This window comes from Tauraco erythrolophus, chromosome 7, assembly GCF_009769465.1.
Source record: "Tauraco erythrolophus isolate bTauEry1 chromosome 7, bTauEry1.pri, whole genome shotgun sequence".
Lineage (NCBI taxonomy): Eukaryota > Metazoa > Chordata > Aves > Musophagiformes > Musophagidae > Tauraco > Tauraco erythrolophus.
In genome coordinates this window covers 56,735,647-56,759,057 of record NC_141471.1, presented here as the reverse complement: position 1 = coordinate 56,759,057, position 23,411 = coordinate 56,735,647, and the positions used below count along the sequence as shown (strand labels likewise).

The following is a 23,411-nucleotide window of genomic DNA, read 5'->3' as shown; positions in this document are numbered from 1 at the left end:
AGCTGTCACCTATAGAAATCAGTTGTCTCATGCAAAGCACTTACAGTAAGCAAGGTCCACCATTTAAACTAACAACACAAATCACCGTTTTCCCCCCAAACTGAAACAATGCAGATTATCTCTGGGCAGAGTTTCAATCAAAATGAACCGGACTGAGGACTTGGCTTCTCTGCACATCTCTAGGACTCCACCTCAGAAGTGTTATTTGCCTTGGTTTTTCCTTTTCAGACCGACAATCAAATCTAAACCACAAAGGGTGACTACAGACAGAGAAGGGCAACAGGACAGAATGATCTTTCCTACCCGTGCATATACCTCAGAGCACTTCTGGTTCAGTCCTCCACAGGGTGGAATATGTTGTGTATTAAAAGCAGATTTTCAGATGATTGCAGTACCACTCACGGTTTTATGTTAGTTTTGTGAGATGTTTTTGCTGCAGGTATGGAGTCTCAGGCTATGGAGAGCAGCCTTACTGTGACGGGAGTCAGGACAGCTGTGGACTCTGGAGTTAGTAGAGTTAAGTTGCAGAATTATATTTAACAAAAATTTTCCTTTTTGCTTAGATATTAATGCTGGAGACAATATATCTGTTACAAGTGCAGTCATTTATTATTAACCATCCCTGTATGTAGTAACGGTGCTCGTTTGGCAGCTGTAACACAGCATCTGGCCATATCACAACATAACTACATCAAATTCAGCTTTGGCAGCCAGCTGGAAAATCAGAATTTAATCAGAAAGCCCAGGCAAGTAAGCCTGCATATAAATGTGAACCGATGCAGGTGCATTGTCCAAATGGCATTTAAAAGCTAGGAAGGAAAGCCCTCTCTGGCTCTTTCCAAGGTACAGTGGTGCCAGTCAGGATGAGGGAACGTTTAATGTCAGCAAACCTCCACAAGAGTTGGTACCTCAAAGGTATAACTCACCTACCAGAGCCTGCTTGCCTGCCAGGAGACTGTGGTCTGGGTCGTGATAGCCAGAGATGAGCGGGAGAGATGGAGAGGTGCTGGGGAGGGTAGGTACTTAAGACCATAGCAAACAACTTTCAAGGGAAATGTATGTGGTTGCTCTACAACTTCTAAGTGCTGTTGTTTTCCTCTGAAATGCGGAGGCTGTAAATGATCTTGGCAGGTTTTTGAGAAAATTTCCCTGTCCCTGTTGTTTTATCTTCAATTAATATTTTTGAAGAGAAGTAACAAAGGGACAGAGTGTTGGGAGTTGCCTTCATGACTGTCTCAGCCGTGCAGAAGGGCTTTACTTTTACCTCTAGGTTGCAGCAAAGGCAGAGCAAAAACACAGACTCCCACTCTAGCATGTTAGGATTCAAACAATTATTTTCTTTGCCTTCATTTATGTTTTTCATTTTTCTTCAAGTTCTGCCTTTAGTTAAGATTAATGAGGCCTGTGTTGGGTCAGCTTCCTGAAGGTACTTCAGCACATACAAGAGGTTAAAGTTCATAAGTGGTTTCCTGCAGAACAAAGGATATTTATGCCTTTGAATAGGCTGCTAAATTGGAGCATTGGTGCAGTTCTTTGGTTCTAAAAAACAACACTAACAAAAGCCAGGCTGTTCAGCTTCTGCTTGCTCCAGGCAAGATGCATCTTGCTACAAGCAGACAATATGAGAGTAAGATGTGGTGGCACAGGCTATAACGTGTACCAGCACCCTTAGCACAGCATCTGCCAGGGCTCTGGGTATTTGGAATCAGAGATTTAGGGATGGAAGGGGCCTCAAGGTTTCAACTTGTTGATTTTACAGTGACTGCTGATGTCTGTCTGATGTTCCCCTAAAAACTTCTGTTGAGGAAGATGCTGCAGCCCCCATCTCAGGGCTTTACTGCTGTAACAGAGCGCATGACTGTACACTGAACATGAGCCAGCAGTGTGCCCAGGTGGCCAAGAAGGCCAAGAGCATCCTGGCCTGTATCAGACATAGTGTGATCAGCAGGACTAGGGAAGCAATCATGCCCCTGTACTTGGCACTGATGAGACAGCATCTCGAATACTGTGTTCAGTTTTCAGCCCTTCACTACAAGAAGGACATTGAGGTGCTGGAGTGTGTCCAGAGAAGGGCGACAAAGCTAGTGAAGGGTCTGGAGCACAAGTGTTATGAGGAGCGTCTGAGGAAACTGGGGTTGTTTAGCCTGGAGAAAAGGAGGCTGAGGGGAGACCTTATCGGTCTCTACAACTGCCTGAAAGGAAGTTGTAGCGAGGTTGGTGTTGGTCTCTTTTCCCAGATAGCTAGCAATAGGATGAGAGGAAATGGCCTCAAGTTGCGCCAGAGGAGGTGTATATTAGATATTAGGAAAAATTTCTTTACTGAAAGAGTGGTCAAACATTGGAACAGGTTGCCCAGGGAAGTGGTGGAGTCACCATGCCTGGAGGTGTTCAAAAAATGTGTAGATGTAGCACTTCAGGACATGGTTTAGTGGGTATAGAGGTATTGGGTTGACAATTGGACTTGATGATCTTAACGATCCTTTCCAACCTTAATGATTCTATGAAAACATTCTCTGTGATGTCTAATCCAGGAGTCTGCTGCACAGATTGCTCCAGAGAACTTCATTGGTCCGGTCTGGCTTAAGTTAGGGGAAAATATTGGGTTGAATCTGACATCCCGAGAGGGGTGAGGCTGCTGCATCTCCGTGCTCCCAGGTCCAAGCAGCAGTGAGGCTGAAAACTGGCTGTTCCCAGTCAGCACATGCTCACAGAGTACATGTATACACCATGTATGTATCCATGGATGTGGCTGGCTGCACAGATCTCAGCCAGACAGAGCACTCGCACAAACACAGACGACACCAGCAGCTGTATCCTGCTCCCCTCTCCGGCTGAGCAGGATGGAAGTCTGCTGGTGAGAATCTGCATAGGTACATACAAAGACAGTCCTTCCAGTAGCTGGGCTCAAACACTCCATCTGCCCAGTAACTTCCCCTGAATCCCAGTCTCCCCAGTTGCTGGCCCCTGGCCATATGAGCCCCCCTTTACTCTTAGGAGCAGTGGGAGGTGGCTGCCAGGTCAGAGGGGATTGTATTGTGTATTTATAAGTGGCAGGAAGGAAATGACAGCACATGTCATCACTCAGGCTTGGTAGAGTTATAGGTTTGTGTAAGCAAAGCTCTGACAGGTATAGAAGGGGATGCTGGAGAGAGTGAAAATTACCGAAGAGTTCCTGTGAGAATGAAATGGTTCAACTATTGAGTGTGCAAAAGTGAACTAACCTTGACAGCAGCATTTTTAGATTAAGTACTTCGTCTGTGAGATTTCTGCTACTCTTAAGATACATGTGGCAGTAAAATGGTAATCACTTGGAGCAGAACACTTAAAAAGACCAGGCTGGGAGTGCTTCAGGAAAGCCTCCCACATCAGTGTTATGCCATTGCAGGTGACATTAATTGCAAAATATTTTGATTTCAGATGTGAGTCACTCATTCATACCTGTGGGAACGAGACTTTGAAAACTTCAGGGACAATGTATGAGACTTACTGAAATTCTCTATATATCATGAGAGAAGGTACCCTTTCTCATCCTATGATGTCTAGATATGCAATGAAAAATTTCTTGAAGGGGAGATAATTCTTAAGTTTCGCCTTTTATCTTGCCTCTACACTGGCTTTGCATGGCCCTAGTGACATTGCCCAAAACAGAGTTAAGCCTTGATTCCCAAAAGCTTACCTCTGTGACCATTAGGGATTTGGAGATGTAGAGGCTGAAGTCCTGCTGTGGTTGCACCACGGAGGAACACACTTGCTATGTGACCAGTCCCTTTGGCCACATTCCGTTGCCTGTTTTGCTGATGAATATTTCTGTTTTACTGCTAAATTTTGCAAGAATACTTGGAATGATGGGATGGTGATGTATATGTGGAGGATAAATGATCCTCCTCAGCTAGATGCCTTTCTTGGGTCTGCCTCTATGTCATGCAGGGCTGGTCCTCCCTCAGTAAGAGGAGCCACTTGTGGTGGCTGTCAGTGGAAAAGAGCTCCTGCACCAGTCTGCAGCCACCATGCAGTCCCGCTCTGGAGGGGACCCTTTGTGGGGCTGGCAGAGCTGCCCATAACCAGGTCAGAGCAGTTGCTGCTGGCCAGTGAGAGGCACTCTTCAGTAACAAGCTGTGAGCACGAAGGACATCCCTTTCTAATCTTCACAGCAGCCCATTTGCTTTCATACAGCCAGTTAGGAAAGGGTAGAGAAAAATGCTTTTGGATGCTGGCTGATGTACTGTTATGTCACTTATTGGACAATTTTTCAGTACGACAGGAGCCAAAGTTCAGCAGCCTTGAAAGTGCCTCTGAAATCTTTTTGACAAAGCTTTAACCGAGGTCAACTGTCTTAAGAAAAAGGCATGGAAGGCAGGCACGGCAGTTTAACGGTTTGGGCTTCCTCCTTCATCAGTTTTGTACTTAAAAGATAACTGTAGCTGTTACCCTAGTGTAAAGGTTTGAAATAAGGAGTAAATTTTCATATATTCATTTGGATTTTCAGATGAGTATTCTCTATTCTGCTCTTACCTGATTCATGACAGTTGCAAAAAACATCCAATTTACTTTTCTCCCTGAGCAGCTCCAGGATTTGTTGTGTGAGCAAAATGAGGGTAATAAAAAGCAGCAGCAGGGATGCAGACGTAGCGATTTTTCTCTTAAGCTACGCTCATAAGCAAAGCTTCGGTAATGCACATGTAGCAGCTCTCTCTTTCCTTGTGGATATACCATATTAGTCTGCAAATCCTTGACCTGAACCGAATAGCTGGTTGCTATGGCAACAGGTTGCATAGTAACAGTTTTTATTCTCTTAAATGTGACTTTTGGGGAGCTCAGAACTTGTTCATCAGATGAAACTAGGAAAGTTTTTCAAAGGAGAGGCAAAAACGTTGATGTTCAGCAACCTGAGCATCTGCTGAAAGATGTTCTTTGCTCATGGCAGTGGATGAAGTTACGCCAGCTCCTCCACCTTCTCCGCTTTGTTGAAGTGGAGGTCAGCAGCTCACCAGAAAAAAAAGCATTACTTGGAAACAAGTTGACTGTAGGAGTTTCAGGGGAACTTATCTGCTAAAGGCAGTAGGCAAATATTAACAGCTTAGCACTCCAGTAACCTTGAAAATTTCTGAACTTAAAGTAAGCCTGTGGTCAGCTGCTCTCCAACTGGACTGCTTCTAAACATCTGCTGACCTGGTCCTGATTCACACTAAGCCCTTTATGAATTCAAATTTTAAAGAATTACACCTGTATATTTCAGAAGAGCATTTTGGCTTTTTGCTGGCTGTGCTTGGCAAGGTCCTGTGGGAGACTGCCCTGCGGGGCCGAAGAGCTGAGGTCGATCTCCAGGAATGACCTCCTCAGAGCACAGGGCCCAGTCCAGTGTGCTGCAAGCAGAGCCGTGTATGTCAGAAGGCAGATGTGGATCAGCAGGGACCTCCTTACTGAGCTCAGACTCAAAAAGAAAGTGCACAAGCTGAGAGGGACTATCCCAGAGGGACATAGAGACAGTGGCTGAGCTTGCAGGGATAGAGCTGGGAAAGGCAAAGCTCAGCTGGAGATGAAACAAGCTATGGAAAGAGTTTCTCTGGGTATGTTGGTAGCACAAAGAAAGCTGAGAAAATGTGAGTGTGCTGCTCAGAGGGGCTGGGACAAAGGAAATTAAAGGTACTTGATTCTTTCTTTTTTTTTTTTTTACCTTGGCTTTCACTAGTAAGATTTGTCTTCAGGCTTCCTGGGTTTCAAAGTTCAATAACAGAGTCTATGGGAATGTAGCATTAGGAAGATGGTGATATAGCTCTTGAGCTAATTGGATGTACAGCAGCCCGTGGCACCAGACAAGGTACTTCCAAGCGTGCTGAGTGAGCTGGTTGATGTCACTGCGGGGACACTTGGCTGTTGCTCACCAGCCTGGGCTGCGGCACCAGGGACGCTGTTGCATCTTCCGCAGCCAGGAGGAAATGGCCTGCCTCTTGTGGGCAGGATAGGTACCTTGAGTTGAGTTGTTAATTAGTAGTTCATTATCTCAACTCAGTCCAGCTGGATAAGAATGATTAGTGCCATAATTCCCCCTTTTTGTTTTACCATTTTTTCTGTTTTCACAAAGGCTTTATGGTGAGCAGAGACCCGGCCCATTCATCCAACTCCAGCACGCTTCCCTTCCGCGAATACCACGTCGGGGCTTGCGGCTTTACCTTCTTCTCCGAAGGACTCTCGCTCGAGCTCCCGGCTCCGGCTCTGGATCCGGCTCTTTTGGCTCGGGCTCCTTTGCAGCCAGGGCTCTCGGCTCGGCGAGGGAGCCAGGGCTTCCCAGGGTCTCATGGATGTATCACGTCGGGGTCACCAGTTGTTGCTCACCAGCCTGGGCTGCGGCACCAGGGACGCTGTTGCATCTTCCGCAGCCAGGAGGAAATGGCCTGCCTCTTGTGGGCAGGATAGGTACCTTGAGTTGAGTTGTTAATTAGTAGTTCATTATCTCAACTCAGTCCAGCTGGATAAGAATGATTAGTGCCATACTTGGCGATCAGGGGAGGTTCCTGGTGGCTGGAAAAGGGCAAGTATTGTGCTCATCTTCAGAAAGTGAAAGTGTGAATGTCCTGGGAACTGCAGGCTGGTCAGCCTCACCCTGGTCCCTGAGAAGGTAATGGAGCAAGTCCTCCTGGAAGCCACCTTCAAGTGCAGGAGTTCCAAGAAGGCATTTGTGACTGGCCAGTGTTAGATTTACCAAAGGCACATTGCCTTCCATGATGAGACGACGGGCCCTGTTAACAAGAGGAGAACAGTGAAAGGCTTTTAGCTTGACTTTAGGCAAGGCCCTTGGTGTGGTCTCCTGTAGTATTCTTATGGCCAAATTGGTGAGATGTGAAGTGAATAAGTGAACTATAACATGGGTGGAAAATTGGGTCAAAGATCTGTGATCTGTGACACAAGTTCAAGGAACAGCCAACAAATTAGTCCAGCCACTTAGTGTCATCCCACATGGACTGATACCAAGGCCAATCCTGTTAAATGTCATTATTAACGATTTGGACAATGGGATGGAGTGTGGCTTCAGCACATCTGTGGATGAAATCAAACTGAGGTCGGTGGTTAGTACACCAGAGGGGCCTGGGCAGGCTGGAGAAATGCCAGACAGAAACAACATGAAGCTCACCGAAGGCAAGCGTAGAGTCCCTAGTCCAGGGTGGAATAACCCTGCGCATTGGTACAGGCTGGGGACTGCCTGGTTGGAAAGCCAGGAAGTGCCCTCCAGGTGCTGGTGGACAGGTTGAACCCGAAGCCACAGCATGCTTTTCTGGCAAAGACAACCAACCATGTCCTGGACTGCATTAGCAAGAGTGTAGCCAACAGGACTTGGCTACATCTGAAGTGCCGTGTCCAGTTTTGGGCATTCTGGTATGAGAAGTAAGTTAAAAACAGGAGTGAGTCCAATGGAGAGACACCAAGATGGTCATGGGGCTGGAGCAGGTGAGAAACGAGGACAGGCTGGGGGAAATGGGTTTCTCAGCCTCCAGAAAAGAAGGGTAAAGAGGGATATTATTACTGCCTACGGTTTTCTTATGGAAGGATGTAGAGGAGCTGGAGCCATGATCTTTTGGGAGATTGACAATGAAATGGCAAAAGGCAACACAGGAAACTTTGAGTAGATACTAGGAAGACATTCTTGCTGTGAGGGTGGTCAAATGCTGCAGCACGGGCCCTGGGAGGTTGCTGGATTCTCATCTGTGGGGACAGTCAGGAGCTCGACATGGCCCTGGTACAACTGAGTAGGGTTTGGATCGGGTGATGTCCAGGTACAACTGAGTAGGGTTTGGATCGGGTGATGTCCAGGTGCAACTGAGTAGGGTTTGGATTGGGTGATGTCCAGGGGCTCCTTCCAGCCGAGATCATTCTGCAAGTCTCAATCTCTTTTCTCTTTGGCCATAGAGAAAAGTGAGTGTAACTGAGAGCCCAGACCGGGACTCTTCCTGTGGGTGGAACTGGAAAATGGATTGTGTATTTATGTTACCCTCCATGCCCCCTCTCTTTCTCAGCCCTATACATCTCTCTTCCCTGGTGAGCAGTGTCATCACGTTATACCTCAAATGTTTGGTAATGACATGTCACTGCAATCCCCCTAGAGAACTCTTCCTTTATATTAAACACACCTCTATGTGTTTTACCCTCGTACCCTTTTGGCACGTATAAAGTAAGCGGAGTTTCGCACTGATAGGAATATGTACATAGGCAGAAGCTTATAGAAAAACGGAATTCAGACATGACATGTGACTGGAGAGTGGCTTTTTTTTTTTTTTTTTCCTTTGTGCCAGCTGATGTAATTTCTTAGCAGCTGTCAATCTCTAGCACTGTCAGAACAGTCAATCACGGCTGTGCGGCTGCACTGTGATCCCGTCAGACAAGAGGCACAAGGAGGAGTGAAGTAGGGTTGTCCATTTATCCATTTAAGTCTTGGAAGGATTTGAAGGGCTGCTGCCAGGTAGTGGAAGCCATTGAAAGAATTTGCTCGGGTGAAGGGATCGGCAGTGGCAGGAAGGAGAAGAGCGGAACAGAAGAAACAGCGTTTGAGGGATACTGTCGTAGGACGGAAGGAACAAAAAATGCAAAGGGGCTGACTTGGCTTTGTTCTAGGCCAATTTTCCTGTAAATCTTAAAACTACTTTACAAAGTCCTGCTTGTCCTCAGGGTCGTAGAATAGCGCAGGTTTGAAAGGTTACACTGATTGCCCAGTGCCTCCACAAATCAATGGCGAATCATAAAACCAACAGAAGAATTTATTACCAGTGACCCAGCAGCCCAGCCAGCGAGCGCAATACCTGGCTCGTCCTCCCTATGATGTAATTGTGGCAGGAATGTGCTTTTGGGAGATGCAAATCTTGAGATCATGCCTGCTTGTCATTAAAGAGATGTCAGAGCTTTCTTCGTGCACGGAAATGTCAAGCAAGCGTCTTGACTGACTTATCAGATGGTTGGTTGCATCTTGACATTGTAGGACATGCCACCGGTTACATGGGGGAAGACAAGATGCTCTTTGCTTCCTGTCCCAAAGTATTCCAGCTATGCTGCTGTGCACTGGGAATGTCCATGTGGCAGCCCGGGGCAGGCCATGCTGCAGATGCTCAGGAAGTCAACAGGGTTTATATAAAGCTTTGCCAGGTTTGCAGAACCTTTTGGCTCCTTTCCAGCGTGGAAGCGGCAATATAAATAGAAGAATGTCTCACTTTTGAAGTCTGCCTTCTATTCACAGAAAGGAAGAACTTTGGTGCCAGAGCTGTGATATAATAGCTGTTAAATACAAGTCTCAAGACCAGTCCTGTGACAGGCTGAACCGCTTGACCACATTTCAGTGGGATGTGAGTGAGCTCACCAGCCTGTAGCATCACATCTCGGTTAGCTACTTGCTGACATCTGAATAAGGTTTGGCTGTATGAAAGCAGGGTTCAAGAGTAATCCATCCTCCCACCTCCCCTCCCAGCTGTTCCTCTTCCTGCTAAAAGAAAGAAATGTTGCTTTTTTTTTTTTCTTTCATCAGATTAACAAAATGTTTGGGACCGTGGTGATTGGAGTTGGAATTGCTGGCTCAATACGGATCCGAGACTTGATGAATCCAATGCCTTCTAGCCCTTCTGAGCACCTGAAACTCTTTGGATTTGTGTCCAGGTTAGAAATTTCATCTTAGCATGTTTAATATGGATATTGTAACGTTTTTCTCTTCCGGGGCATGTGCTTTTCTATAGGGAGGACTGTTATTTGAGGGGGGCAGGGGGGCAGGGGATGGGTATCCAAAGTTTCATAGTTCTGTTCTAATTAAGGCTGTCTGAAAAGGGAAAGTTTATCCAAATATGCTTGTCATTCTGAGTGGCGACTCATAGAAACGATCATAGAAAGCTTTGTAAGAGAGAACAAATAGGTTACCTTAGTGAGATACCTTGCAGAAATTACTAAAAAGCCGAGAGATGTTCTCGCTGCAGGATCTGTGTGATAAAAAGAAATCCAATTCTGTCTGACTGAAATTTCCTATAGGTTTAAGATGATGCGGACAATAATTACACTAATGAGCTAATGGCTGCATGACATTTGTAGAAATGTTTAAAAGACAAAAAGTTTTACAGAGTTTAAAAGTTTTTTTTACAAAAACTTGTTCTAAAGCTCCTAATACTGCAACTTCATCATAAAATTATTTTTTTTAAACTAGGTAGTGAACTTGTAGATGTCTTTAAAGAAAATCCCATGATTTAGTACATACAGTAAGTTTGTCTTTTAGAGAGCAAGAGTTTTTCTCACTGGCTTGGAGCAGTGGAAATTTAGTGTATACCTCCCTCTGAGCATTCCTGCTAGACTGTCTGCCCCATGACAGTGGAGCATAAAGGTTTTAAGTAGTTAGTCAGTACATGTATGGATCTCAGACTGTGAATGTATTTTTCCAGCTATATTTAAATCATGCGGTCAGGGTTGTTTGAGATGAAGGGACCCATGAGGTCATCCAGTTTATCTCTCTGCCAAATACACTCCTGGTTCCCTGGTGCCTTTGCTGGTGCTACAGCTAGCCTTAAACAGCAGTAAAGATAGGGTTTGCACTGCTTCTGTTGAGAAAGAGTGCTGTCGAAACGCGTGGTTTACAAACAGCTTGCTTGGATATGTCGCCTCACTCTTTGCATCCCAATCACACGCAGACATTACCAGTCTTTGCTTTCAAGTCCTGCTTGTGGCCTATCCTCATGCTCTCTGTCACCTGTCCTGACACTGTCAAGGTGTCTGCCCCAGTTTTTACTAATGCAAAGGGCTTTTGGCGGGAGTGTCTGTGTTACATTTTCAGGTGGAGATGTGCTCAGGGTGGTGGCCAAGAGAGCCTTCCCCTTAGCAGTGGCATGGTGTGTGTGTTGCAAGTTAGGAGCTGTCATAGCCAAGCATCTGCTTTGTCTGGGTCCTGCTTGTTTGTGCTTGTTGTAGCTGCATGTGACCCTGCCAACTCAAGTGCTTTTGCCTATGTTGTCCAGCATGTTGGGGAGAAGTTCTCCTATAGGAACACTGTCCTCTTTCAAGTCACTCTTTTAGAATGACTCTTTTGTGGTGATGCTTATTAAGAAACCAACCAAAACCAAAACCCACTTTACATTTCAACAGCAGGACAGTTTCTGTAATGATACCACCACCTACACACTGGCCCATCTGGTCTGTTCTTTTGTGCACTCCGCTTCTGTCTGTAAGTGCTCCTGCCCTTCCTTGATCACAAGCTGCCTTTGTTCTACCCTGGTTGAACTCAGTGAGACAACAGTCTGTGGGAACAATTTCTAAGTGCTGCTGCACAACATGTATTTGGGAAGAATGGACTGTGATGGTTATGCTTTGGTTGTATTTATGCTAAATACGCAGGAGAAGTCTTGGCAGCATTAATGAGGCCAAGCAGGTTAGCCTGGAAGATGCTCTAAGAAGCAAAGAGGTACATGCAGCCTTCATCAGCACAGAGAACAGAAGTCATGAAGAAACCATTAGGTATTTTCAGTTTGTGGTTTTGTGTGGTTTTTTTTTCCCCACCCTTTCCCCTGTAATTTAGAAGCATAGAAGGGCTGTGTAAAACTGTAGCAGGAGAGGATGTGGACACTGGAGGAGAGGCTGCCAGACTAGAAGCCTGAAGTGAATGATAGTGAGTTCCCTAGAGCATCCCTGAAATAATATAAGCCCTGAAAGAGATTAAGATTTAGGATGCATTAATTTCCCAAGTAATTCCAGTTGCTTACCTCTAGGCCTGTGTTTGATGGACAGGCAACTTAAAACAGGATTCGAAGCCTTTCCTTGCAGATTATATAGAGGAAAGGCACTCCAGTACCCCACTCCAGCTGGTCAAGCATCTGGAAGGTAGAAACAGCAGTGTTCAACGCTGTGGCATTTTAGTTACTTGCTGTAGGTGAGTGAGGGAATTCTGTAGGAAAAAAAAAAAAAAAGAGAATTAAAACCCAGCTCTTCAGGTGTTTAAATGTGTGATAGAGCCACCGCACCATCCTTGCTGGGAAAAGTGCCGTTTATTTGTTAACTCCATGTTGTGAATTTCTCCAAATGGGGCTAACTGTGGGAGTGAGATGATTATGATGATACACTTTTTAAAGACTGATCTTGTATCCTTGTCAGAATGTTTCTAGAAGCTGGGAAACATGTCCTCGTCGAGTACCCCATGACTTTGTCTGCTAAGGCGGCCCATGAGCTCTGGGAGATGGCTGAGCAGAAAGGTAACGCGTTTGTTCTCAAGGGTGTACCTTGGGCAGCACCAAAGGCATCAAACTCAAAGGCAGGGCTCCAGTCTATTAATCATGATTACATGGAGGAGGTAAGCCTGTCTCACAGATGTGTCCATCTGGGATTTAAGACGTGTGTGAAAACGAGGAAATAAATACACAAGTGTTGATGCTAAAAATAAGGTATGTTTGCCCTCACAAAAGCACTGGTCTCTGCTTGTGACACTAAGAATGCAGTTAGAGAAGGAAACTTCTGTCACAGTGATAGTAAAGCACTTAATGAGTGTCATAGCCATTGGGCCCATGCACCTCCCTGTCCTCTCTTGCTCTCCCTGAAAACAAAACTGGAAACAGCTCCCCTGCCTTCTTGCGTTTGTGATGTGCTGGTCACACACAGCTGCTCGTGCTGCTGTAGACCAGCGAGGCTCCCCTGTCTGAAAGACAGCTTATCTCTGAGCAAAATCTCCCTATTTCTGGAAAGCGTGTGGTCCCATCCCTGCGGTGCCAAGGGTCAGAAGCTGGCAGTTCAACTGAGGCCGGTGGGAACGTGTGGGGCTGCAAGGAAGAGAACAGTGCTGGGCAGGAGCAGAGTACAAACCGTTTGGACAAGGCGCACTATTTGTACCACTGCTTCTTAAAAATTTCCTCTGTGACTTTTGTTCTAAAACACCAGAGGTTTAGGATGTCTGCTTTGCTGTTTCCCTGTACCAACACCGCTTATTGCCTTGTTGCTCGCCAAATGGCTTCCCATTGAGCAGAATTTATGCCTCTTCTCTCAAAGCAGCAGCAGTTACTGTCAGCAGCCTAAATGGACTCCTGGAAATCTTCCAGAAAAACACGTACTGAATGAGGGCCACATTCAACGTGTATTGGATAGCCTTTATTCCAAAGTAGCCCAATTAATTGCAGTGGAGGGTGGTGCTCCTTAACATATTGTTACCATCTGGGTCTCAGTATTGTGCTATTTTTCCCCCCTCCTTTTTATTTTCTACTACCCTGGGAGGAAAAATGCAGAACAAGGAAATGCGAGGGGAGAGAGGCCAAGAATTAATCTGTCTTTTACTTTGAAGACTAATGTTTCAGCCTTAGTTGGGTATTGGGTTTCATTACAGACTTTCTGTTAAACATAGTGGCTACTGTTCCTGTAGTCTCTATATCTGTTGTCTCCTGAAAATCCTTAACCCAGATTGATGCCTCAGCACCGAGCCTGCTTTCGTTTCTTTTTTTTCTGACATCATTTTGCCAGCCATGCGTGAGAACGTTTCTAAGTGAGTTCCCACTGGTGGCTGGTGAAGCCTTTACTGCTTAGATGTGCCTTTGATTCACACAGAAAGCTCTTATTTAATCTATCCTGATTTTTGTGTGTGTGGTTAGTTTTTTTGTGGTTTGTTTTGTTTTGTTTTTAATGGCAGGTAAGGTCCTCCATGTGGAGCACATTGAACTTATGATTGAAGAGTACAAGCAGCTGAAAAAAGACGTGGCTGGGAAAGATCTGGTGAAGGGAACAGTGCATTTCACAGGTGAGTAGCTGTGAGGAAATTAAAGTCCATCTGGATTTGTCTGCCTATTCCACAGGGACACCAGTCTTTCCAGGCTTTGTTCGGCTCTTTCAGATGAGAGTCTGTCTATAAACTGACTAGAGATACAGGTATCAGTTCTGCATATTTCCATGAAATTACAGAACTGCCTGGAAAACACCTTTGCCATAACAGTTGTCTTCTGCGGGCTGTTGCTTTGCTAGTCTTTCTGCTGTTTGGTGAGGAACGCAATCCTGTGCCTCATTGTATAGAGGAGAGACCACTTCTGCATCTCATCTGTACTTTGGTGGTAGTGAACAACTTCTCGTTCATGTTGATCTCGGCGAGGAGGATGAGCTCTGAGGAAGTGTCCAAAGGAGCATCTGAAGTGTACGGAAGACTAAAAGTTCTAGTGGGGACCTTTAGTCTTCCGTAGTGGTGTTTGGCCGCAGAAGAGCTGTGAGAGATTTTTGAGCCATTGTTTTCTGCCTACATTATTCTGTTGTTGATTCCACGTACACCTCAACATGTTCTGAAGAGTTTGTTGTATATGTACTGTGTCCATCCTTCTCTGTCATAGCTCACCAGCTGATCCATTTCAAGGTTGACCCTGTTTGTTGACTTTCCTACCCTGTCCATCCACTCATGGCCTTTCTACGCCTTGGTCTCTAAGCCTGCAACACTGCAGTTTCTTCAGCCTTTCCTATGCAGAGGACATAATTCTCTTTCCCGTTTCTCAAGACTTTCTGTTGCTGTTGCACCAGGTAGCGTCCTTGATGAAAACAAAACAGGATTCCCGGCTTTCAGTGGAATTGCCCGACTGACTTGGCTGATTGACCTCTTTGGAGACCTCACTGTTACCTCTGCCACCAGAGAAAAGCAGAAGGATAAGAATTATTCCAGAATGACTGTTCATTTGCAGACGGCAAACAACAAGTGAGTAATGGCTGTGGCAGCAGGTGAGCCAGGCTGGTTGGGTATCATCTGCAGGTGTTCTGCATCTTCTCTTCCTCTGTGGAAACAGAATGGGTGGATGCTGGCATGAAAGTGTATAAGAGAAACAGACTTGAAAGTGCTTCCTATAGTAATTGTGGTAAAAAGAGCCACCACTATGTCTACTGAGGAGCACAAGGAGGTTTAAATAGCTCTCTTCTGATGTCTGAATGTAGGAATGGGCCCATAATACATTTGACCATGCCCAAAACTGAAAGACCCTTTTCTTCCACTCAGAAAGATCGTTCAGAGGCAGGATCTTTTTTGTTTAGCATCAAATATTCTAGTTGTATGTTGAAAGCTAACCTTTCTCTAAAGGTTGAAAATATATGACTGTTTGAAAATGTAATGCACTAGTCATAATCCTTAGCTTGTAGCACTATAATACTTGTGCTAATATGTAGTACTAGCTGGAGGTTAAGAGAAAATTGCACATTTTGAGTAGAAGTATAACGAACTACTGAAAGGCCAATGTGCAAAATTTGCTCCTGACTAATGCATGCTCCATAGTCCTGAAGTTTCCTTGATTTTTCCTGAGTAGGACATCAGTCTGTCTCCCATTTCTTGTCTCTTTGCTTTTGTCGCATGAGTGTGTCAGACTGAGTGAGAACCCAGCAGCCAGGATTACTTGTAAATTTTTCCAAACATTGCACTATGACTTTCTTGCAGAAAACTCTTTTTGATGATGCATTTTATAATAATGAATTTGATCTCCCTTTTAGTACATGATAACAATAGCTTTGCTATCAAATAGTGTTTCGTACTGTGGATTGAGTACTCGGTCTGAAGTCTGGTAGTGTATTTTGCTGGAAACTCTCCAGTTTGGTCGTTCTGAGCCATCCACATGGAGGCCATGCCCTTTCAGATGAGTTGAAGTTACTTAGGAGGACAGTTTACTGCATGCTATAGAGACAACTTGAGAATTGTCTGACATGAAAAGGTATAGAGAAGTTACCCAATCACTACCTATTTCCTAGGAGATAGGAATGGTGATGGAACAATTTGTTCCTTTCCCTTTACTCCTCTTTTCCTGTTTTTCCATATAGTGCACACTGCCTTTGAGCCAGATGACCCCCTCGTAGACATATGACAAGAGGCAGATGAGAAGACTAGGGAGAGCAAGGGAAAATTAGGCTCTATGGGAAAATATTCTGGCCCATCTTAATTTGAAATAAATTACCTTTTTTGTTGTTGTTGCACATATACCACTAGAACACTTAAAACAAACAAAAAAACCAACAACAACAAAGAAAACACGAAACAAGGATGCTTATTTCTTTAAGAATTTTAAATAAGAGTTTAGTTTAGAAAGTAATAACATAACCTGAAGGACTGTCTGTTTGAACAGTGACTTAATCAGGGCTCGTTTGAACAGTTAAGTTTCACCGTGGGTCTAGTTAAGTGTTTTATCTGCCAGTCCTACAAAGCTCGCTGCAGTTTATTGTGGGATTAGCATCTTGTCTCAGCAATCTTCCTCTCTCTGTAAATAAAACATCATTTCCAATTCCTTTTAAAACGCAGTTGTGAGAGAACAGAACTCTGTATACAAGCTCTGTTTACCCTCTTAGCAAGTTGCCGGTAACACGAGTAGCTGTGAAGATCTGTATAGAGTGAGATTTTGAACTAATTCCAGCAGGTGGAACTAGCGAGTGGCTTAAACATTTCTCTGGCTGTCCTGTCTCCTAGGTAGTCCTTAGCTGCTATGGATGATATTTGCTAGAATCAGAACCGGTTCTGGATGACTGTGGTTTTTTCCTGCCCTACACCACTAACCGGTACCTGATTTTCTTAACCCACAGCTATTTGTGTGGGTCAGTAAGTGTTTTGTCACCGTGAGAGTTTTAAAGACCTCGGGGACAGTCAGCTTTATGTCTCTGGGATAATTTACACTGACTGGAAAGTTACATAGCGTTCCTGTATTCCATTTGGTGGCGGGGCCGTATTTCCTGCTGACCTTCCGCCATTGACGTCAGTGGAGTTACAGCAGTAGAGAATTTGGCCCACTTTCCATCAAGAGAAGTTATGGCCCGGCAGTCATGGTGATGGTGTTACGGCTCTAATTTGCCCAACCTTTGTTTTGCAGAAGGATGGGAAAGGTCTGCACCTTTCCTGAGAGCTCTCTCATCCTTTTTCGAAAGACATGTGTACATTAAGCTTGGGAAATCGGGTTAATTCAGCCTATTTTTCTGCCTTGGAAAATACAGCAGGTGCAGAACGCAGCAGCCCGTGCTCTGCTTGTTAAGCAGGGATTTGTGCAAAGGCTGTAGTCTGTCTCCGCTGCTCAGCCCGCGCTGGCTGCTCATCTGTCTGGGTGGATTTTGGAGGTGTGTGTTGGTGCCTGACGTCCAGCTATCTGAGAGATGACCTCTGCCTCTGTTGTGTTTCCAAGGCGGTTGAGCCGCCAGCCTCCCTGTGATAAAACATTGAGCAATCCAGGAGAAGAGCCAGACCTCTACCGACTGCACGGCTGGTTTGGGACTGCAGTTCCTGTCCCAGGATTACAGAGCTTGGCTTCAGTAAATGTCAAAAAGGAATTTTTAGTGTGAGCTGGAGAGAAGATGATTTGGGCAATGTCTCTTTTGATGTTAAACTAGGGGTAGGGTCTAATTGTCTAATTCCCGTCCAAGGTAAGGTAGCCCTTTTTGATTGCATGGTAAATTAAAAATATTGGCATTTTCAAAGTGTGAAAAGGAGGATGTTTAAAAGAAATTGAAGACATTTTCTGAACACATATTCTGGCAATAAATGTTTGAAATTATGTTTGTATTGAGATCTAAGCTTGCAAAGTCTAATAAAAAAGCTGCAAATTGAACATCCATAAAAAATCATGTAATAGATGCTTTCTGCAGAAGCTGTTGCATAAAATATTAAGCTGAGTGGACCCAGAATTTTTTTAAGTATGAAACCAGCTTTATATTCTTCTGCAGGTATAAAGTGTGTTTGCTTTGTTTTTGTTTATTTAACTAGGACAGCCCAACTAGGGCCACTCATTATTTGAAGAAACAGGGAATCGGAAAAGCAGAAAGTCTCTTCCAGTCTCTGAATAAAATGTAGCTACGAGAGCTCTACCAGTCTAAAATCTGGAAAGACAAAGTGACCATAAAAAGTCAGGGTGGATAGTGCTTGCTTTGTAAAAAGTCAGTATAAAAGTGGTTTGTTAGCGTTTGGTTGAACTTTCTTTTTCTTCTTTAACTGTCCGACATATTTAATGTGGCTTTATTCAGCTATCAAAAATGCTGCATTTGTTGCTTCTAAGTAACACTACTAACACTTCTAAATAACTAATTACATCCATAGCCAGATAATACTTTGACACAAATCTTTAATGAAAATGGGTAAATTATCTATTAAAAAAACCAGCAGTTCTTCACAATTTTCTGATGTAAAATACAAACCTTTTTCTTAAGCTACAAAATTGCTTTAATAATGTGCAGACTTGCAGCATACGTATCTATAGCAAAAAAAGGGACTAATTTTAGCATAAAAGTAAAAATTAACATGTTTTTGTTACCAATCAAGCAGAATCAACCTCTCTTTGGGAAAATAACTAAAAATTCAATCACAGAAGATAAATCTATTAGTAAAACCAACATTTTCCTGCTCACTGATCTAAATCAGTTGTTTTAATCACTTTGATTGAATTCTGCCCACTCTGCACGTTTGTGCTTCTGGTTCAGTGGCTTCCCCAAGTTAGAGGAGAAGACAACATACGCTTGAGCCTGGTCATTGCTGTGCATCTGCTCTAGGTCACCCCAGGGAAGTGACCCTGCATTGGCACTGCCTGTTTTGGATCATACTGTGGACTCCTCTCTATTACATGGTGGAGAGCTTTGCCTATGCCTGCCCTATGAAGTGGTTTCTTCATACCTGCCTACCTGAGATGACACAGCTTTGAGTAACAGTGGCCTGAACCCTCTGTGGCTGTTTGCTATCACAAGAACATAAAACGGGCTCTGTTGAGTCAGAGCAAAGCCCAGCTTGCTCAGCAGCCTGCCTCTGACCGAGGTCAACAGCTGGCACCTCCAGGAAGGAGGACAAAAACACAGAAAACACCCAGTGACATGGCCCTCAAGCACCCTTTTGGCCTGCAGAGTGACATGTAGCCTTGGGAATTCCTGAAACGCATGGTGTCTTTGCATTTATTAGTCTTCTGAGGATCTTTTTCGGTGCATTTCTGCAGGCTGTGATTTGGTGGTTTTTTTTTTCCCCCCTCCAGTTTTATTCTGTTTAGTCAGGTTCATCTGACTGTGCTTAATTTGTAGGGGGTGTGTGTGGCCATACAGGTGACCAAGGAATAATCGATACGATGATGTGAATATAGAAACCAGATCCTAAAGCATAAAAGATGAGAGGTGCAGAATCATTAAGCTGAGTGCTCTGCAGAATGTGTTCAGGGGAGACTGACAAGGACTTTCTTTCCAGATCTAATGATATTGCAAATTTAATGGGCTGTACTTGGAGACAGAATTTATTCTTCCGTGCTATTGATGCCCTCATAATTTGTGAGTGGCAGACTAAAGTGGGCCATAAAGGACTGTGGAAGGGCCATCAATAACCAAGTAAGAAAAATAACTTGCATCCTCTAAACACAGGCAGTAGTGACTGCTGATGAACGAGCTGCAGAAAGGTAATGGCACGGTTTGGGCAGCTGACAAAAGAGCAGGAAGGGAGGATCGTGGCTGTAGCTGATGTTGAGGACCATTGCTCAAAGCCTCTGCAAGTGTTTGCAGTGTTGGGCCAGGGAGCCTGTTAAGACCCCTGAAGTGATGCAGCACCTCCCATGGCTTCTCTTTCCTCAGCCGAGCTGGAAGTTGGGGAGGAAAGAGCGAGGGGCTGTGAGCTGTGCCAGCCGATAGCCAGCGGCACCGATGCTTGGCCTGGAGGCTACGGCTGTCACATCGGCATGAGACAGGACTTTGATTAGGAAAGACCTGCCTGAAAGTCAATGTAGCTGAAACAGGCAAAATTGACATCTTCTGGTGTAATCTCCAGGATCAACTCTGTGCTCCCAGTGAAGAGAGGAAACTTTTCAAGGAAGTTCAGAGAGAGTACAGACGCTAGTGTCTGTGTGAGCGAACTCTATCTGTCCAGCTCATCCCAGAGGGATGGTGTTCAGCTTGCACAGTAGCACCTGGGTTGTCATTATGTATCTGAGGGATTATTCTTGCTGGAGGAATGATTAGGCGCTGAGGGCCTCGTGAGTTTAGCTGTGATTGAATCATGTGCCAAATGTTTGAATGCTTAACTCCTCTTTTCATCCAAGCCCACAAACGAACAGATTAAACTGCCCTCTTGCCTGCGAGGTGGCTGGATGCTGCTGGCTTCGCTTTGTGCGTAGGGAAAACAAAGCTGGAGAGGGCTTTGATGGTGTGCTGAAAGTCATGGCATGAAGCAGTGGCAGAGTTAAGACTATTACCTGGTGTTCCAACTCTGTAATCACTAGGCATATTGGTCAGAACATGTTACCCGAATATGCAGTGACTGAAATTTGAAAATGCTGCATTTATTAGGGCATTTTCTGTAAATGCTGAGGAAAAAAAAGCATAAATTATAATTGTTGGTTCCATTTTTTCATACTCTTCTTTTTCTCTGCTCCTCCTCACTAGACCTCTGACTTGGATTGAAGAAAGGGGACCAGGGCTGAAACGTGAAAAGAAAATCAACTTCTGTTTCACAAGTGGTTGCGTGGAGAGCTTCCCTCAAGCCCCGAGGTCTTCTGTGGGCCTTTTCATGCAAGATCAGAACCTCTTTGCCAAAAAACTGCTGGGCCAAGTATCCAAGGAGGAGCTGGCTGCTGAGAAATGGCGAATTTTGCGGTGTCTTGACCTTGCTGAGGTGATCCAACAGCACTGCGAACAGCCGGAGAAAACCAGTTCCTGAGACTGCCTTTAGAGGAGGAGGAGGAGCATGGCAACTGAGAAAGCTGTAGGGCTAGAGCTCACTGTTGCCATCAAGCAGTGCTATTTGTTTCGTTACCTTCTTTTTGACTAGTTGTGACTCCTAGGCTCTCCGGGTGCGCTGGAGAGCCTGGACTATACCCCGTGCCTTCTGATGTGTGCCAGAACAATGCAACATTACTCTGCCCCGATGCAGTGCCGTCCTTCCAGATAGATAGGAACCTTGCAGCAACAAGCTTTCCTGTGGTTGCTTCCACTTGGTTCAGGTGTAAATGTCCCTGAGAGCAGATTCTGTAGGGACTGCAAATACTAGACATGATTTTCCCCCGAGGTGTTTTTTCCCCACTCTATTTAGATATGCCTGAAAATGAGATGTGTCTCATTTAGTAGTATTCATATAGTACTATCTAGAAAGAAGTATTAGCTAGAATGAAGTTCTAGGTGAGTTTTCCACCTCTTTACTTGATCTGCAAAACTTGTGCCACCACAGTGCTGACCTTTTCTTCCAGATGCCCTGAACTGTTCTGTGTATTTGCTCTAATCAGTAGTTGTGTCTGTCTGTTGTGGTTTGGTTTTGTTTTGATTTTTTTTTTTTCCCCCATGTTGGAAGTCATCTGCCTTCAACAGAATCTACATTTGTATCAAACCAGAATAGAAGAGAGATCTTGTCTCTTGATAGATGCCATGTTGAGTTCACTCACATAATTTCTCTAGTGCCCTTTGCCAACATAGAAATCTTTTTTCCAGGAGAGATGAGAACAGTACATTAAACTAACACATGGCCTGCCTGCTTTCTACTGAATCTAAATATTTTTCTCTTTTTGTACTGGAAGCAGCAGCATACTGTTGTCCTTCATTTGTGTTCTGTATCTAATTCAGCATGTGAATGGATCACTGCTAAAAATAATATACAATCCTGACTTTAAGGGAAAAAAAAAACCCCACCTAACGTGCTCCTGGAAACAGTGGAATTCATTAGAAATAGGGATAAAATTAGAATAGAAGTGTAGAAAATGGAGCAATTTGCAAATATAGCCATGCGGTTATGACATATGACACCTGTGGGGATGGGTCTTTAGCATTTTACAGTAGTCCCAGGGTCACGTTTGAAGACGTTATGACTTCCCTAAAGAAACATTTTAGTTTTAGGAAAGCCTAAACAGTGCACAAAACTATTAATGATTCCTCTGTTTGCCTTTACTTTTTAATTACAGCATCTGTTGGTGCTATGGTAATATAGCAGCCAACTTCAGTCTGCACAGTTTTTTTGAACACAGAACCATCCTTTCTTTTCTATGTTATCACTTGAGCAATTTTTTAATAAGGAGACATAAATGTTGTGGATGTGTACATAATTACAGCTAGTCAGTATGAGCGGAAGAAAGTCTTCCTTTAGGTAAATCACATTCATTCAGAAGTTGGATACAGGTCAGTTAGTTTGAAATAGGGAAGGAAAGGCTGTGCATTTTTTCCCCAAATCAGTCAGATTTTACGAGCAACTGGAGCTGATGTGAGTTTTTGCACAGAATTTATTCTGTGTGAATGAATTCTGCATTCAAATTTTTTAAGAATCTACTCTAGCTGTTAAAATCAGGGAAAAGCCTCCTGTTGGCTTCAATGGGTTGAAACCCAGGTGGGTTTGCCAGCGGATTTATGCAGACAGGTCGTGCACTTTTCCACCCCAAATGGACACCTTACTGAGCATTTGAAGGGACTTCTTTACCAAGGTGCTGGACGTTGCCTGGGCAGACCTGATGCTGTATAAGGAGAAAAAGTGGGTTTGTGACAAAATGCAAAAAGTCCATCTGGGATCGAAATGAAATGAAAATCTGTTGTGTATATCTGTCTGCTATGTATGGCAGCTCACAAGAGCACATGTTTATTTCTTGACAAACTCCTCAGCTATGAATATGGGGTGAATACCACTTGTTTACAGGTTAATTCATGATGGGTAGCTGGGGAGGGAAGGCAAAGGGAAGGGAGGTTCCCACTCCTCATCTACAGGCATCAAAATTAGCCACCACATCTCCCTGGGAGTGCTCTTCAGTTGCTGGTGAGAGCAGTATTCTTCTTAAAAACGGAATAAATTCACAGGAGCTCTGTAGAACAGCAGTATAACACTGTGCAGTGAATCACCCTCTGGAGAAGCTTGTTTCTATAGAGAGCACCTGGGGAAATTAGATGGTTAATTTGAGCTAGGGAAGGCAAATGCCTAGAGCTGGATATCCTGCGCTCTCCTCCATTCCCCTCCGCTTCCTCCCAGCTAACCTGCTTGCCTACTGCTGTCTACCCTGCTCCCGGGAGCCTGCAGCATTCCCAGGAGCCTGCAGCATTCAAATGGCTCTTCCTTCAGCCCTGTGAATTTGCTGAGGTACCGCAGTGGTTTGTATATGAGAGTTACTGGATGTCAAACTTCACATGTACATGTTGTTTAACCAGATGTCGAACTCACCAATAAAATATTGCAGCTCTTAATCATTCCTTTCAGTTCCCGTTGTCCTTCATTAGCAGCTCCTATTGCCTGGGCTGAAAGTGTCTCTGTTCCGAATGGTTCTTTTCCCTTCTTCCACTCCTCCAGCCCTGTGAAGTCCTGCCAGCGGCTGCAGGCTGTGATCCTATCCTAAAGTTCTCAACTGTCTCCTTCTCCTGTTTCAAAGTTTTGGACACAAGTGTGGTGGAGTTTGTGACCTTATCTCAACTCGTGAGTCCTCCCACAAAATTCCTGCCCTTCCGGTCCCATCCGACTCCTGCCCAGGAGTGCTGGCAAGTCAACTCTCAACTGTACACTTCCAGTTTCCCAT

The 23,411-nt window shown here is 44.5% G+C and overlaps 1 protein-coding gene across 3 annotated transcripts in view; it reads left to right on the top strand.

Moving 5' to 3' along the window:
- Positions 1–22,217, top strand: part of BLVRA (biliverdin reductase A) — a 34,306-nt gene extending 12,089 nt beyond the window's left edge. For 2 of the 3 annotated variants that reach the window (XM_086614593.1, XM_086614595.1), the window contains 6 exons: positions 9,506–9,633; positions 11,347–11,466; positions 12,100–12,197; positions 13,616–13,723; positions 14,485–14,656; positions 20,320–22,217. In XM_086614593.1, coding sequence (XP_086470719.1) covers positions 9,515–9,633; positions 11,347–11,466; positions 12,100–12,197; positions 13,616–13,723; positions 14,485–14,656; positions 20,320–20,593 — 891 coding nt within the window. In that variant the 5' untranslated portion in view covers positions 9,506–9,514 and the 3' untranslated portion in view covers positions 20,594–22,217. Of the gene's footprint in view, positions 1–3,417; positions 3,516–9,505; positions 9,634–11,346; positions 11,467–12,099; positions 12,198–13,615; positions 13,724–14,484; positions 14,657–20,319 lie in introns of all 3 variants that reach the window. The other variant, XM_086614594.1, reaches the window with a different exon arrangement.
- The last annotated feature ends 1,194 nt before the right edge of the window (positions 22,218–23,411 follow it).